Below are 15,419 nucleotides of genomic sequence, written 5' to 3' on the forward strand. Positions count from 1 at the left end.
GCCGGGAAAGACCCGCCCCGCGGTGCTGTCGCTCGCGCTGGAAGAAGCGGAAGAAGATGGCGCTCACCAGGTGGGTTGTTGATTCGGGTCCTCGATACGGAAGGGTCTGGGAGTACCCACCTTTTTCTTTTCTCTGCCCACACTCTCCGGGCGGTGACCCGGCCTGGGGCACAGAGCAGCGTTGGCCGAGATCACGGCTAGGCCCTCCCGCCGGCCGCCGGGGCGACTAGGCCTCGCCGAAGCTGGGGTCTTTCCTGAGCGGCTTCCCGGTTTGAGTTCGCCCCCTCGATGGGGCCGAAAGCCGCGGCGTGGCGAAGAGTTCTGTGGCCTCAGGTGCCGAGGAGTCGCACGTGTTTTTGGCTTAAGCATCTTGGGGGTGTGGAGAGCGCTCCCTCGGGTCCGCGGCTCGGGTGGGCGCGATGGGGTATGGAGGGCAGTGGCTTGTTTGTCTGGGCGGAGTGAAGCGGTCTTCCGGCCGTTTGTCTGCCGAAGTCTCTCTCCCGTCTCTGTCCCGAAACAAGATTTCCTGAAAAAAAAAAGGGGGCCTGGCACTGAACAGAGATTTTCAAGTAGCCACAGTAGTGGCCGCTGTCCACTAATTCGCGCCGCTGCTCCGCACTTCAACTTTGAACCTTAGAATTTCTTCCGTAGGTAGAAACACTTCAGATTTTTGCTGTTCCCGGTTGCCTCGGTAACTGCATGTAAAGTGGTCCCTGCCTTTGAGAAAAAGTTGCCTAACTGGGAGATTCCAAGAAGTTACGTAACTCGTACTAGTCCGCGACCTAGCTGCCCCATCTAAGTAGAAAAACTTTCCATGTGAACGCAGCAGGAAAAGTTGAGTGTCAAAGAGGGTTATAAAGAAAGGAATCATTTTAGGACATCCGCTTGAGCTCCCTAAACACATCTCATTCTCCTCACATGTACGTTTCCTGGTTGACGACAGTTGTGAATCCTAAAAATGTTTTAATCAGAAAATTCTTTTGGGAATTACTTTTGAGTGCCTTGCGCTATCCCAGGGGTCGTGTGTATGCAAAAGGAAATCTGACAGTCTTTGGCTGCAGGGAAGATGTGGTAACAAGGCATACAGATATGAAACAAAGAACAACACAAAATGCTTATTTGTGTAGTACTAACTTACGTGCAAAAAGAAATAGATGAAGTGAGCTGAATGAACTGGAGAGTTTCCTTTAGTAAATGTTACAGGCAGCAAACATTTGAGTGCTCTCCAGGTGGGAGGCACAGTGACAAAGATTAGTAGGGTTATGAGGAAAGGTTTTGTGGAAAAGGTGGAATTTGAGAAAGACACACAGGAAAAATACCAGAGATGTTGTGGGTACTGTGTGCTTAAAATTACAGTGGCAGAGTGCAATCTTTAAATGGCTAGTCTAGGGGACTACATAGATTTCTGATTTTGTTGAGTTAGTTCTGGCTGATCTGGTTTTTAGAGATGGTCTCAAGTTTCCAGGTGAAGTGTTGTTATCTCCAGGATTTACCAGGGATTCTTAACAGCAGGGACTTGACATACTGATGTGTTGCAGTCTTGGTGTCACCAGTGATTGTTACTAACTAAAGATTTAAGGTCATACTGAGGGGCCAGCCCAGTGACGTAGTGGTTAAGTTCGCACATTCTGCTTAGGCAGCCCTGGGTTCACCAGTTCAGATCCTGGGCTTGGGACCTACTCACTGCTCATCAAGCCATGCTGAGGCAGCTTCCCACGTAGAAGAACTAGAAGGACCTACAACTAGGATATACAACTATGTATGGGGACTTTGAGGAGAAAAAAGAAAAAGAGGAAGATTGGCAACAGATGTTAGCTCAGGGCCAGTCTTCCTCAAAAAAAAAAAAAAATAAAGTCATACTGAGATGGTAATTAGTCTTTAGGTGATGGACATGATGTAATCTACACAGAAATTGAAATATAATGATATATACCTGAAATTTATATAATTTATATACCTGAAATATATATACGAGCGTTACCTCAATTTAAATAAAGTCATATTGATTTAATTTTCTAAATTCAAGTGTTTTTAAGGTTATGTATCTAATAATATCGCTTGCATTTAATATACTTTCTTTAGTAAAGGGGAAAGGGTAGACCAAAATGTCTTAACAGTGGCACTATTGACGTTTTGGAGTGGATAGTTCATTCTTGCATGGGGCTGTCCTGTGCGTGGTGAGATGTTTGGCAGCATCTTTGGCCTCTACCCACTAGATACCACTGGCATCACCACCCTCGTCCCACCCCTTACCCCCAAGTCCTGACCATCAGAATGTCTCCAGATATTGTCAAATAGCTGCATTGTAGATATTTTGCCCCCAGTTGAGAACCACTCGGGTAGACTTTCTCCTTAAATTTGCAGCCCGCTATGTACCCCCCTTCCCCAGGAGTGTGCCTCTTTGTGGGAATGTCATCCTTTACAGGGAACAACAAAGTTAAGACCCTCTGGAAAACTTAAGTATATTCTGACCTCAATCCAGGCCAGGTTACCTGTTTACTGGATTGTCCAAACTGTTTGCTTTGGCAGGCTGCTTGCCTTTTCATCATTTTAGTGACCAGTTCTTCCAACAGAGGGTAAAGAAAAGAAAAGAAAAATGAAATAGAAGTAAATATTTTAGCTTCTTTGTAACTGTCTTTGTCTCTGTCCTGTGTATTGGGTATATATGGTTTACTGAAAACAACTATGGTAAAAGCCCAAAACTTTTGACTCCGTTCATCCATCCATTCCTTCATTCTGTTAGTAAATATTTGTTGAAGGTCTACTGTGTGCCTGGCACTCTTCTAGTGATGGTTTTACAGTATTGAATCAGCCAGGCAAACTCCTTATCCTCACAGAGCTTACGTTCTAGGAGAGACAGACTATATATGAGTAAACAAATCAATAATGCAATCCTAGGTAGTGAGTAGTAGGAGTTAAAGATGAAGGGATAGAGAGTGACTGAAAGCGTGGGATGGAGTGCTATTTTGGACAAGGTGGACAGAAATCTGCTCTAGGGAGGTATAATTGAGCAGAGACATGAATGCTAAGAAGCAAGCACTAAAAGATCTGGGGAAGAGTTTTCTATAAAAGCACTATAGGAAAAAAATATTCTTAGTAAGTAAATAGAATATTTTATGGCAGAGGGAATAGCAAATGTAAAGATCCTGAGATGGCTTGTTTAAGGAAAGACAAAGCTATAGTGACATAAAGATGGTAAGTGGAAGGGTAGAGTGAATTTATTTCTCCTGCAAGCATATAAGTAGCCCCTACTGTGAGCTAGATAATGCCTGGAGAGTTAGAGATGAAAGAAGCAGAAGGCTGATTCTTGTTTTTGTTTTGTTTTGTTTTGTTTTTTTGTGAGGAAGATCAGCCCTGAGCTAACATCCATGCTAATCCTCCTCTTTTTGCTGAGGAAGACCGGCTCTGAGCTAACATCTATTGCAAATCCTCCTCCTTTTTTTTTCCCCAAAGCCCCAGTAGATAGTTGTATGTCATAGTTGCACATCCTTCTAGTTGCTGTATGTGGACGCGGCCTCACCATGGCCAGAGAAGCGGTGCGTCGGTGCGCGCCCGGGATCCGAACCCGGGCCGCCAGTAGCAGAACGCACACACTTAACTGCTAAGCCACGGGGCCAGCCCAGGCTGATTCTTGCCCTCACGTTGCTTACAGTCTAGTGAGAGAAAGAAAGGTAAATGAGTAGATGATTGCAATTCAGTAAAATAGGTGTCATAGTAGTGGTACACAGGGTGTCTGTGGGAACGTGGATGAGGGGCAGCTAACCCCAACTGGGGGAATCGTGGACCAGCTCCAAATATTCAAATATTTGTGGAACACATCGAATGGTATTTAGACACTGTGCCAAGTGGCTTGTGGATTTTCTCATTTAATACTTGTAACAACTCTATGAGGTAGATAATCTTCTGATCTGTCATTACACATTGAGAAAACTGAGGTTCAGAGAGGTAGGTAACTTATCCAGGTTAGTAAAGGCAGAGCTGGGATTTGAACTCTGACCTCTTTGCCATCATATAACCTGATCCTCCCCAGACTGATTAGATCCCTCTGATGTATGCTGTCATAGTACTCTGTACTTTTCCTTCGTCACTTAATATAATTTGTAATTATGGATTTGTGTGATTATTTGATTGTCTCTTCCCTGCAAGACTGTAAACTGTCTTTCTCAGTTTATAGTCTTGTTGCCTACCTAGCACAGTGCCTGCATCCAAGTGATCGATAAATATTTTTTAATAAATAAGCTCTACTGCTTATTCAAATATGCTTACTAGCCGAGAATCACAAAGGAATCTTAACTTTCCCATTAAACGTATTATTCATCTACTGGAATCCTTTTGTGGTACTTTGGAGTGTCTATAATAAAATTTATCATACTTAAAAGTTGTTAAAAAAAACCATATACTGGACAGTTGGCCCCTGGGTAATTGAGAATGTTTATTTGCTTGTTACAAGAAAAGAAATGTGGAAGCATGAAAACTCAATAGTTAGTCTATTATGTGAAATATCTGTTAATTTTTTATTCTGGGCACCATTTGCCTGCGTCCTAGTTAAATGTTTTTACTGTGTGTCTCTGGGTGCTTATTTCTTTCCAGGCGTAACAAAATGACTGATGTTGAATACTGCCATAAATCATTGAAAAGTTTGCTCTTTTGCTCAAGGGAAAAAGTATTATAGGAAAATAGTCTCTGGTGGCCAAATTGCAATAATCAAATTAAATGTAAGAGTTTTAAAAAATTATGACTTTTATTATCTTTGCTTTTAGCTTTTTACCTGCACCTACTCAGCTATCTCAGGACCAGCTTGAGGCTGAAGAGAAGGCAAGATCCCAGAGATCACGACAGACCTCACTGGTCTCCTCCCGAAGAGAACCTCCCCCATACGGGTACCGGAAAGGCTGGATACCGCGGTTACTAGAGGTAAATATGGATCTTCAGTTGGATTTATTAAATTGTACTGAAATGTATTATAGCACCCTTGTAAAATAAATTTAGACCCTAGAACCTCCACATACGTATGTCAATATGATAGAAATTCTGGTCGTGAGCTCTCAAGACATATACTCCCCCTCAGAAGATTAATCTTTTTCTTCTTGCTTATTATCACTGCTTTGTGATCACTGGAGAATTGTACCAGTTTATATCTCTTCTTATATCAAACTATTAAACATGTACAAAAGATACTAACATACCCTTTATAAATCCAGGGATTATAGCATATGGAAAATAATGGGGAAGTAAAAGGAGAAAAGAAAAGAATGATTTCATGTTTGGATGCCTTTCCTTCCCTCCTCCTCCTTACCTGCACAATACCACTTTACCCTAAAGAGACAACCTTGCTCCAGGGAAAACGCGAGCAGCATTTCCTTTTCTGATTTCTTTCCCGTTGGGTATAGTAGAAAGAGCACTGACAAGGAGTTAAAAAAAAATAACTGGTTTTGCATTATAGCTGTGCTACTTACTATTTGTGTGACCCTGAGCAAATCCTAATCTCTCTTCATCTATTTTCTTGTCTTCAATTTGAAAATGTTAATATATATGTCTAATATACAGATTAGATAAATTTTTAAGAGGTATAAGAGACAGAATTTGATGGTTGATTTGGAGGCAGTGAGGGAAAGGTAGAATCTGGAATGATCTTTTTTTATCTCTAGCTTGTTCCCAAAGAACAAACTTCTTGGCAGCACCTGTCCTCCTCATTATTCAGGATTCCGTACATCACTTCAATACATATTCCTTTCCCTAATTCTAGGGCGGATTTTCCCGTGCTTGACCACCTTTCTTATCTAGGGGGAAAAGCAAACATTGGAGGCTTAATTATTTCGCCTCCCCAAGAGCTCCTCCTGTTTAATCAAGCCTTTTTCTTTTCCTCACAATATTCATTCTGACGCCTGCAAATTTTCCTCCTCCACATCTGAAGGAATATACCTGCCCTATTAAAAATCTTTAAATGCCTATACTATTCATTTTTGCACCCATTATTTTCATTTTATCACTTTGTTGTATTCCGTCCTTATATGGTTATGATTTTTACTTTACAAATGTGAAGGGTTCATGCCCTTAGCTTTTTTTCGTTTATCTCCCATCTTTTTTTTTGGATTTATCTTAGATCATAGTGAACTAAGTATTCGTTGGATTGAGACTTATTGCTTAGCACCTACAAGAATTCCCCCTGTCTTATCAGATCTCTTTATAGAGCCTAGAAGGTGAACACCCAACTAGATCGTGTCTTCTCCTGATAGATTCCCTGTCTTTTTTTTTTTCTCAGCTATCCTCTGGTCTTTGTTAATTCTAGAGTATGAAGACCGGTCTTAACTACAATTAAGAGATTTTTATTGTTGCTTTTGTTTTTGCTGATAGTGCAATTTGTGAGAAGCAGAGCAAAATAAAAGATCATCAAGGAGGCTGTTATGCCCTTTTATCTATGGCAAAAAGGTAGTGATTGGCATTATCTAGTAGAGGACTTGAGTGTCTCTTTTGAGGGATTGTAGACCTTCTTCGTTTGGCCTCTCAATAGATTACAGAGTAGGGGTGGCAGGCCTCATTTTACATAGAACAGAAATCTCATCCGTGCTTCCGTTTCAGCATTATGACAGTCAGGTACTATTAGCTTTTTTAAATCTTACTTGACTGTGAAAGGTTTCATATATCCTGGCGGAACAGAACAGTTTATTTGAAAATCAAACAAAAATGGCCAACTAATCTGGAAATACTGTGAATGTTCTGCAGAAGAAAGCATTTTGTTCTAGTTTTCAAAGTAAAAGCTATGATTTTCTGGCGAGCTTAATGACCACATAATGCCACATCTACAGTTCTGAAGTGCTTATTATAGTTGAAGAACTCGAGCAAATCTGAGCATGTGTCAGATTGATGCCCTGGGTACAGGTAGCACCTTTCTTGGGAATGCTTTAACTGTTTCTGCCTAATGTACAAGAAAACTTCTCCCTCAGCTTTATTGTTGGTTTTAAAAAATGTGAAACCTTCCTTCAGCAAGTAAGCACATGATACCTAGGATATCATATATCCAGGATCTAATGGAATTATTTCTTGAAAGAGGAGATCTTTTATTTATTTATTTATTTATTTTTAAAGATTTTATTTATTTATTTTTTACCCCCAAAGCCCCAGTAGATAGTTGTATGTCATAGCTGCACATCCTTCTAGTTGCTGTATGTGGGACGCGGCCTCGGCATGGCCGGAGATGTGGTGCGTCGGTGCGCGCCCGGGATACGAACCCGGGCCGCCAGCAGCAGAACGCGCGCACTTAACAGCTAAGCCACTGGGCCAGCCCAAGGAGATCTTTTAAAAGTGGTTATTTTTATAAATTTTTTTCATCGAACCCCTGCTAAATGCTTAATATTGGTAAGTTTTTCCCATATTTCTTAGTAATACCAATTTGCCTTTTTTGAAGTAAAAGGTGTTTCACTTTAGTAGAAAATACAAAGTTTTTTGGAATCAAAAGATATGGGTTCGGGCCGGCCCCGTGGCTTAGCGGTTAAGTGCGCGCGCTCCGCTGCTGGCGGCCCAGGTTCGGATCCCAGGCGTGCACCGACGCACCACTTCTCCGGCCATGCTGAGGCCGCGTCCCACATACAGCAACCAGAAGGATGTGCAGCTATGACATACAACTATGTACTGGGGCTTTGGGGGAAAAAATAAATAAATAAATAAAATTATTAAAAAAAAAAAAAAAGATATGGGTTCAAGTCCTGAGGTTGCTAGCCATGAGACCTTGGGAAAATCACTTAATTTTTCTGAACTTTAATTTTTTCCATGTGAAAATATGAGGTGTTGAAGAATTCCAGGAATTAAATGAGATAATATAAGTGTGGATTATATTTTGTAAATTATGAGGTTCTAGGCAAATATTAGTAAATTTAATGACTTTTTTAAAATTATATTTAATATTTATATGTTTATTTGATGATCTATCTTTTTTTATAGTATTACACCTCAGTGACATACTTTGCTTGTTCTACTTTAGAAGTCTTAGTTCTGTCTTCTACGTAATTGTATGTAATCACCATTAGAAATGTGGTAAATTCATTTCTGAGTCCTTCCTATTCTATTTATTTGCCTCTCATGGAACACTGAATAAATAATATCATGTTATTAAAATCTGGGTCCAAGAAAAAATTCTTTACATTTTTGCCTTAACTATGGCTTGACCTATTCCTAAACAGGTGCTAAAACTAAAAATCTTTTCCTTGTGCTAAACATTTTGCTTACTTTCTTCCTGCCACGTAGATGAAATCCAGACTCCTTGCCATGATCTAGAAGCCCTTTCATGATCTGGTGCTTGTCTACCCATGCAGCCTTATCACCTATATGTCTGCCCCCCTCTCCTCAATAAGCTACAGCCCCATTGGACTCTCGTTTCCTGGAATGTGCCAAGTTCATTCTTGCGGCAGGGCCTTCACACTTGCTATTTGATCTGCCTGGAAAGTGCTTCCCTCAGATCTTCCCATGACTGATTTCTCATCATTCAGGCTTTAGCTCACATGTTACCTCTTCACAAAGGCCACCCCAACCACGATATTGAAAGTAGCCCCTCCTCCAGTCCCTTGAGTACTTTCCCAGCGTTTATCACAAGCCAGAGATTAAGTTTTTTATATCTTTTCCCACTAGAATGTACACTGGACAAGATCAGGGACCTCTGTTTTTACGGCCATATCTCTAGCATCCAGCTTAATAAGGGCTCAATAATTATTTGTTGAATGAATGAATATGTCTTGAATCTCAAGTTAGTATTAAATAGTCTTTTTATTTTCTTTTTAATATATAGGATTTCGGAGATGGAGGTGCTTTTCCAGAGATCCACGTGGCCCAATATCCACTGGATATGGGGCGAAAGAAGAAAATGTCGAATGCACTGGCCATTCAGGTGGACGCTGAAGGAAAAATTAAATATGATGCAATTGCTCGGCAAGGACAGTCAAAAGACAAGGTAATCCTCTCATTGATTTTTTTTCTCATTGATAAATATTTTGTGAAGAGTTGTTTTTTATTGTGTGGAAATGATAAATCTCTGGCCATTTAGTTATGTTAAAAGTAGCTGTAGGGGCCAGCCCCGTGGCGTAGCGGTTAAGTGCGCACGCTCCGCTGCTGGCGGCCCGGGTTCGGATCCCAGGCGTGCACCGATGCACTGCTTGTCAGGCCATGCTGTGGCAGCGTCCCATATAAAGTAGAGGAAGATGGGAACAGATGTTAGCTCAGATGTTAGGGCCAGTCTTCCTCAGCAAAAAGAGGAGGATTGGCATGGATGTTAGCTCAGGGCTGATCTTCCTCACAAAAAAAAAAAAAAAAGACTTATTGGTAATACAAAATTGGGAGGGAAAAGAATTTCTTGAAGTAAATCTTAACTAAATGCTTTTTTTTTCAGTTGGGAGGTGAGTGATAAGTCTTGAAATAAAAAACCTGGGTATTTACCTTTTTCTTTCTGAAATATTTACATAGGAAATGTTACATACATGATATTACCTAAAAGAATGCCTTCAACACCCCCCAAAAAAACTCCAATAACTTTAAACTGACTCCAATAAATTATATGTTATTACCTTGTTCATATGATTTCACAAACTAGCTAAGCCTAAAGATGGTATTTTCTTTCTACCTCTGAAATGATGAATATGTTGACGGGCTTATCCTTTTAGTCAATCCAGTTCTTTGCCGGTTTTTAGTAATAAAAAAAATCTGTTTCACAGATGAGTTATTGCTTTATCTTATTCACAAAGCTCACTTGTGCTCCTGATACCTTAGAGAGTATATTTTATTTTTCAGATAACCCTCCCCAGCGCTTTTGCCTCCTGGGATGTATTGAGTTTCTTCAGCACATTTAGTTCTTAGGCAATCAAAATTTGGGGTTTTAGAGTTAATTACCATCGAGGAATCTGCTCTTCAGATGTCCTTCACTCCGCTTTGTGAGATGCTGGAATCTTATTGATGCTCATTTAAGGGATTATTAACTTTGGAAAATCCAAATGAGAAGCAGCAAATGGCTCTTGTATGCTAAATTAGTATTGAGATTTTATGTTGAGCATGTATGACTACCAACGAGCCATTTACTTGGAATCCCTTCCTATAATGATTGCTGTGTAAAAGTAATTAACGCTTCATAGTCTTGGTATTATTTTCTGGAGTATTGTTCTATAATTTTAAATTCTTGTGGTGTAGATTTTTCCATCTTGAAAAGACTTTGGAGGTCAGTTACTAGCTGTGTGATCTTAATGCACTGATCCTCGCTTTTCTCACTAGAGTGAGCTTTAGAGTCCCTTCCAAAATGAATCCTCTGAGAGGATGGGGACACTAGTAGCTCACATATCAATGGTATGTGTGAACCATTGGTTTTGTGAACCAAAAACAATCAGGAATATTTTTCTCATTCCTGAGAAAAACAAGCTAGAGATTTCAGTCTATAGCCGTGAGATAGTTTTTTCTGGAAAATTAACAGCTTATGTAGCACCTTCTGCATGGCCTAAAATATAATCACGTTTGGCATGCAACAGAGCATTTCTAAAATTCATATATTCATGCATGTGTACAAAAAGTACTGACCAAATGCCTCCTGTGGACCAGGCCTCATTATAGGCACTGGAGATACTTTAATGAATGAGAGATTCCTCATCAGTAATGTAGATATAATCATTGTGCATACCTCATATGGTTGATACGAAAGTTCAGTTAGTTTATATATATATAAAGCAAAAGAACAGTGGCACACAATAAGTGCTTAGTAAATGTTAGCTGTTATAATTATTGTTACTTCTATAGAGGACACAGATAAGTAAAATGGATAAATAATTTCAGACTGCAAGCAGTATTTGGAAGTCAGTGAACAGAGTGTTGTGACACTGAATGACGGGGATGCTGCCTTAGCGAGGGTAGTTAGGGAAGGCTTCACCAATGCATGCATGACCTGTGAACTGAGACTCAGTGGTTGAGAACTCACTTGAAGAACTGGAACAACATTCTGTCAACGGCCTAGAATTTGGGGAAAAGCATTTTGGTTCAAAAAACAGAAGAGCCCATGTGACTGAAGTATAATGAATGAGGGAGCGAGAGGTGCAGGGAGAAATTGAAGCTGTAAGCAAAGCCAGGTCAGGTCTTAGAGGCCATAAAGTGTTTCTTGCTCTCTTGTTTGGAGCAAGAAATGAAGAATAGCATGCACTTCCTTTAAGCTATTTTGGGGAATGTTATGGTAGAATGCAATTATTGCTAGAAGACTTTGGCTTATAGTAATAAACAGTTTCCTTCTCAGAAAACTTGAAAATCTCAAGTAGCTGAGAATTTGGTTTTCTTTTGTATTCGTAAGTTGTCCTTTCTTTGTATGTGTGTCAAAGAATTCCTGACTCAGGCAACAAAATCTGGAATGCTGCTTATTTATTAAATTTCCAGTACCTCTTTTTGTCTGTAAAATCTACCATGTAAGTTTTTATGCAAGTATTCAAGAAATATAGATGCACATGAAAGTGAGTAATATTCTGTTTGTCAGGAGCCTACCACATCAGTGTGAGCCTAATAGAAACTATGTTGAGCCTGGTAGACATCAAATAGTAGTCCTAAATTTGGATAGTGAATATATTATAAGTTGTTGTATATATAATGTATTTTGTTTTTTCTTCTTTTTTCTTCTTTTTTTTTTTTTTGGTGGACGAAAGTATTCTGGGTTTTTTTTAACCATGGCACATGTTCATTTTCTTAGTCTATCCATAGAGTTGGTGCCAGAAAAGACAAACATTACAAGTAGGGTGAGGTCAATGAAATTTTCCAGGCCCAGTGAATTTGGAAATTATTTGGTAACCTGGCTTAAATTCTGATGACCTTGTAATCCAAGATAATGGTGCTATAGGCAATTTATATCATCAATTTGAAGTCCTAATGAGCCTCAAAGATAAGGATCACTGGTACATAAGATTTTGTTGGCACAATTTATTTGGATACTGACTTGATTAAAAGATCCCAAATAATTTAAATGCATGAGGTCAAAGGAAAATGATTAACTTACATAGCCAGGGCAGCGATTTGTGTATATATTTTAAGATTCCTTGGTTTTAAAATCTGAAAGACAAAATCTGTGTCCTAAATTTATCAGTGTGCTGAGAGGACATGTTGGCTTCTGAAATGACTTAATGAGGTTGCTTCTTTTCATTCTCTGCTTTTCTTAAGCCTGCTTGTGTTTGAACATTTTAGGTCATTTATAGCAAGTACACTGACCTGGTTCCCAAGGAAGTCATGAATGCAGATGACCCAGACCTGCAAAGACCTGATGAAGAAGCCATTAAAGAGGTAACTGGGAATTGAGATACATATAATTATTTTAGATGACTTTATACATCTTTATGAACTTCCAAACCACTCAGTGCCATGTTTCTTATTTCAGATAACAGAAAAGACAAGGGTCGCCTTAGAAAAGTCTGTATCGCAGAAGGTTGCTGCAGCCATGCCGGTTCGAGCAGCTGATAAACTGGCTCCTGCTCAGTATATCCGGTACGACTAATAACCTGGAAGTCTTAGTTTCCTGTCAGACTTGATTGGGGTTGGAGGTCCTGGTATTCTTTCACTACCCTACTTAGTCACAATTGTAAATGCAATTTTTTGAATAATAACTCGAAGCCTATTGACATTTGTGCAGACAACTGAAAGCAGAAGAATTTTTTAAGATATCTGCTTTTAAGATAATAGCTATTATGCTATTTTAAAAATATATTTTTTGTTTTTAGAAATTAACAATTACTTACAGTATATGATCCAAACCAGTTACTATGTATAGTTTTTCATTTATATATAATATACATTATATAATATATATTTGTATAATATAAGTAATATACTGGTAATGTTATATAATACTATAATAGTTATATAATATATAATATAGAATATTAATGATTAATAATATATTGATATCATTTATATGATAGTCATACTTCTAATACTTCTAACCACTTCTAAACCACTAGTTTTGAGTGGTTTCACTCAACTAAATCTGCATGTGGAGAGGTGATTCACATACAAATATTAAGAGAAAATTCAGCGCTAGTAATGCTGCTATCGTTATTCTTTCTCTGTTTTACAACCTATGATTAGTCAAAGACTACTAACTGTGAGTTGGCTGCTGAGAATATTATGGGGCGTTTTCTTCCTCAAATGCAGACTTACAAAATAGGTACTATTTTCTAGATCTCTTATCTGTGAAATTGAACACTGTACCTTCCATGGTGGAAAATGGACAGGGATAGATTATTTGCAGACTAGTATAACTCTACTTTACATTTTGCTTGTAACTCATAATTGCTGTTATTCTCTTATCTCTGGCTATCTGCTCTGCCTCAATATTTTGCAGTTTTCTATTAATACTTTGTGAAAGGAATTGACAATGTTGTCTACCTTAGGATTATAATAGAAGAAAAATACCTATTGAAAGCTTGAACTAGTTACACCTTTAGTTTCATCTGCATTCTTCAGGTACACACCATCTCAACAAGGAGTGGCTTTCAACTCTGGAGCTAAACAGAGAGTTATTCGGATGGTGGAAATGCAGAAAGATCCAATGGAGCCTCCAAGGTTCAAGTAAGTAGGTGGCTTCGTAAGAATGAACCACTATTCTTTAAAAATATCAAAGAAGAAACTCTCCCAAATGTCCATCAACAGGTGAATGGATAAACAAATTGTGGGACATTTATACGTGGAATACTATTAAGCAATAAAACAGGATGAGCTTTTATTATATACAGTCACGTGCATGAATCTCAAAATAATTATGCTGAATGAAAGAACCAGACAAAAACAAGCATGTACTGTATGATTCCATTTATATAAAACTCTAGAAAATGCAAACTAATCTATGGTGATAGGAAGTAAATCAGCGATTCCCTCTCAGGAAGGAGGGCAGGACAGAGAGGAGATGAGAGGAACAAGAGGGATAGGCAGGGGGCATGCAAACTTTGGGAGGTCATGGGTATGTTCACTATCTTGATTGTGTTGATGGCTTCATGGGTGTGTGCTTGTGTCAAAACTTAATCAAATTGTATACTTTAAATATGTATAGTTAATTCTATGTCAATTGTACCTCAATAAAACTTTTTTAGAAAGGAAAAAATTAGGGCCAGCCCAGTGGCGTAGTGATTAAGTTCACATGCTCTGCTTCGGCAGCCCAGGGTTTGCAGGTTCAGATCCTGGGCACAGACCTACGCACTGCTTGTCAAGCCATGCTGTGGCAGCGTCTCATATAAAGTAGTGGAAGATGGGGATGGATGTTAGGCCAGGGCCACTCTTCCCCAAGCAAAAAGAGGAAGAGTCTTCCTCACCAAAAAAAAAAAAAAAAAAAGGGAAAAAGTATATTACTCTATGAAAATGATAGTGATATTGTGGAGGAGAGGTGGGTAAGGATGATAACAAGGTTGGTCATGTTTTAATAATGGTTGAAGTTGAGTGATTGGTGTATGATAGATGGGCATTCATTATACACTCTGTTGTCTATGTTTGAAGCTTTACATAATAAAAAATGAGGAGGGTAGACTTGAGACATATTAACTAAAAGAGAAAAATGTGTATCACTGTCTGGTCATTCATGCTTTGATTTATCATTCAGGATTAATAAGAAAATTCCCCGGGGACCACCTTCTCCTCCTGCACCCGTCATGCATTCTCCTAGTCGAAAGGTAATCTTTGCTATAGTCTAAAATCTTTTTTTGTGCTCATGATTATTAATTTTATAAATAACCTCCCATAGAATAAAGTCTAGATGCATATATAGGTACATTTCACCACACTTATTGGTTTTTTAATTTGTTTTTCAAGATCAAATAGAGACCATCCCAAGACTATAATGTGTGGTTCCAGAGTGCTTATGAGAATATATGTAAAATGTTAGCTGTTAGTTTTATTATTATTAACCTAACCCCTGTTTTTAATGAAATGAACAGAGTCTGCTATTTGACAAGAAAATATTATCATAGTTAAAGGAAGTGAGTACCTGGGATCATTAGGTCTCTGATAATCTGAGTGGTTTTTTTTTAGGTATGTTTTATTACCCAACTAAAAGAACAAGTTTTCATCTGAAAGAAGTCATATCACTTTAAATATGGAAAAGTACTAACCAGCATTTATAACTATCAAAAATAATTTTATAGATTATTTTCCATTTTTTACATTAAAGTTATTTAATCCATGAATGATATGGGAACATGGTATACAGTGCTGCCAGACAAATGGAATTTTGGCCTTTGACTAAATCCATCCATATGTCAGTGTATATTGAGCTGTCTTTGAAGAGAAAGATTGCGCTTGGGTTTTTAGCTAGACTATGAGTCTAAAAATGTCTCCTCTTCCACTCTTTTCTCAACTCAGATGACCGTGAAGGAACAACAGGAGTGGAAGATTCCTCCTTGTATTTCAAACTGGAAAAATGCAAAGGTAATTAAGCT

The 15,419-nt window shown here is 38.7% G+C and overlaps 2 protein-coding genes across 8 annotated transcripts in view; one reads left to right on the forward strand and one right to left on the reverse strand.

Annotated features, from left to right (window-relative positions):
- Window positions 1-661, reverse strand: part of ADCK1 (aarF domain containing kinase 1) — a 142,355-nt gene extending 141,694 nt beyond the window's left edge. The window contains exon 1 of one of the 6 annotated variants that reach the window (XM_087448110.1): window positions 121-661. In XM_087448110.1, the coding sequence (XP_087304236.1) occupies window positions 121-369 (249 nt within the window). In that variant the 5' untranslated portion in view covers window positions 370-661. The remainder of the gene's footprint in view (window positions 1-120) is intronic. The other 5 variants (XM_087448111.1, XM_087448108.1, XM_087448112.1 and 2 more) reach the window with 5 other exon arrangements.
- Window positions 1-15,419, forward strand: part of SNW1 (SNW domain containing 1) — a 25,574-nt gene continuing 10,155 nt past the window's right edge. The window contains exons 1-8 of one of the 2 annotated variants that reach the window (XM_087448116.1): window positions 1-70; window positions 4,761-4,914; window positions 8,780-8,941; window positions 12,184-12,279; window positions 12,374-12,480; window positions 13,459-13,563; window positions 14,585-14,654; window positions 15,343-15,408. In XM_087448116.1, coding sequence (XP_087304242.1) covers window positions 57-70; window positions 4,761-4,914; window positions 8,780-8,941; window positions 12,184-12,279; window positions 12,374-12,480; window positions 13,459-13,563; window positions 14,585-14,654; window positions 15,343-15,408 — 774 coding nt within the window. In that variant the 5' untranslated portion in view covers window positions 1-56. The remainder of the gene's footprint in view (window positions 71-4,760; window positions 4,915-8,779; window positions 8,942-12,183; window positions 12,280-12,373; window positions 12,481-13,458; window positions 13,564-14,584; window positions 14,655-15,342; window positions 15,409-15,419) is intronic. The other variant, XM_004426410.3, reaches the window with a different exon arrangement.

The sequence above is a fragment of the Ceratotherium simum genome, chromosome 24 (genome assembly GCF_057802395.1).
Source record: "Ceratotherium simum simum isolate JZ-2026a chromosome 24, ASM5780239v1, whole genome shotgun sequence".
Taxonomy (NCBI): domain Eukaryota; kingdom Metazoa; phylum Chordata; class Mammalia; order Perissodactyla; family Rhinocerotidae; genus Ceratotherium; species Ceratotherium simum.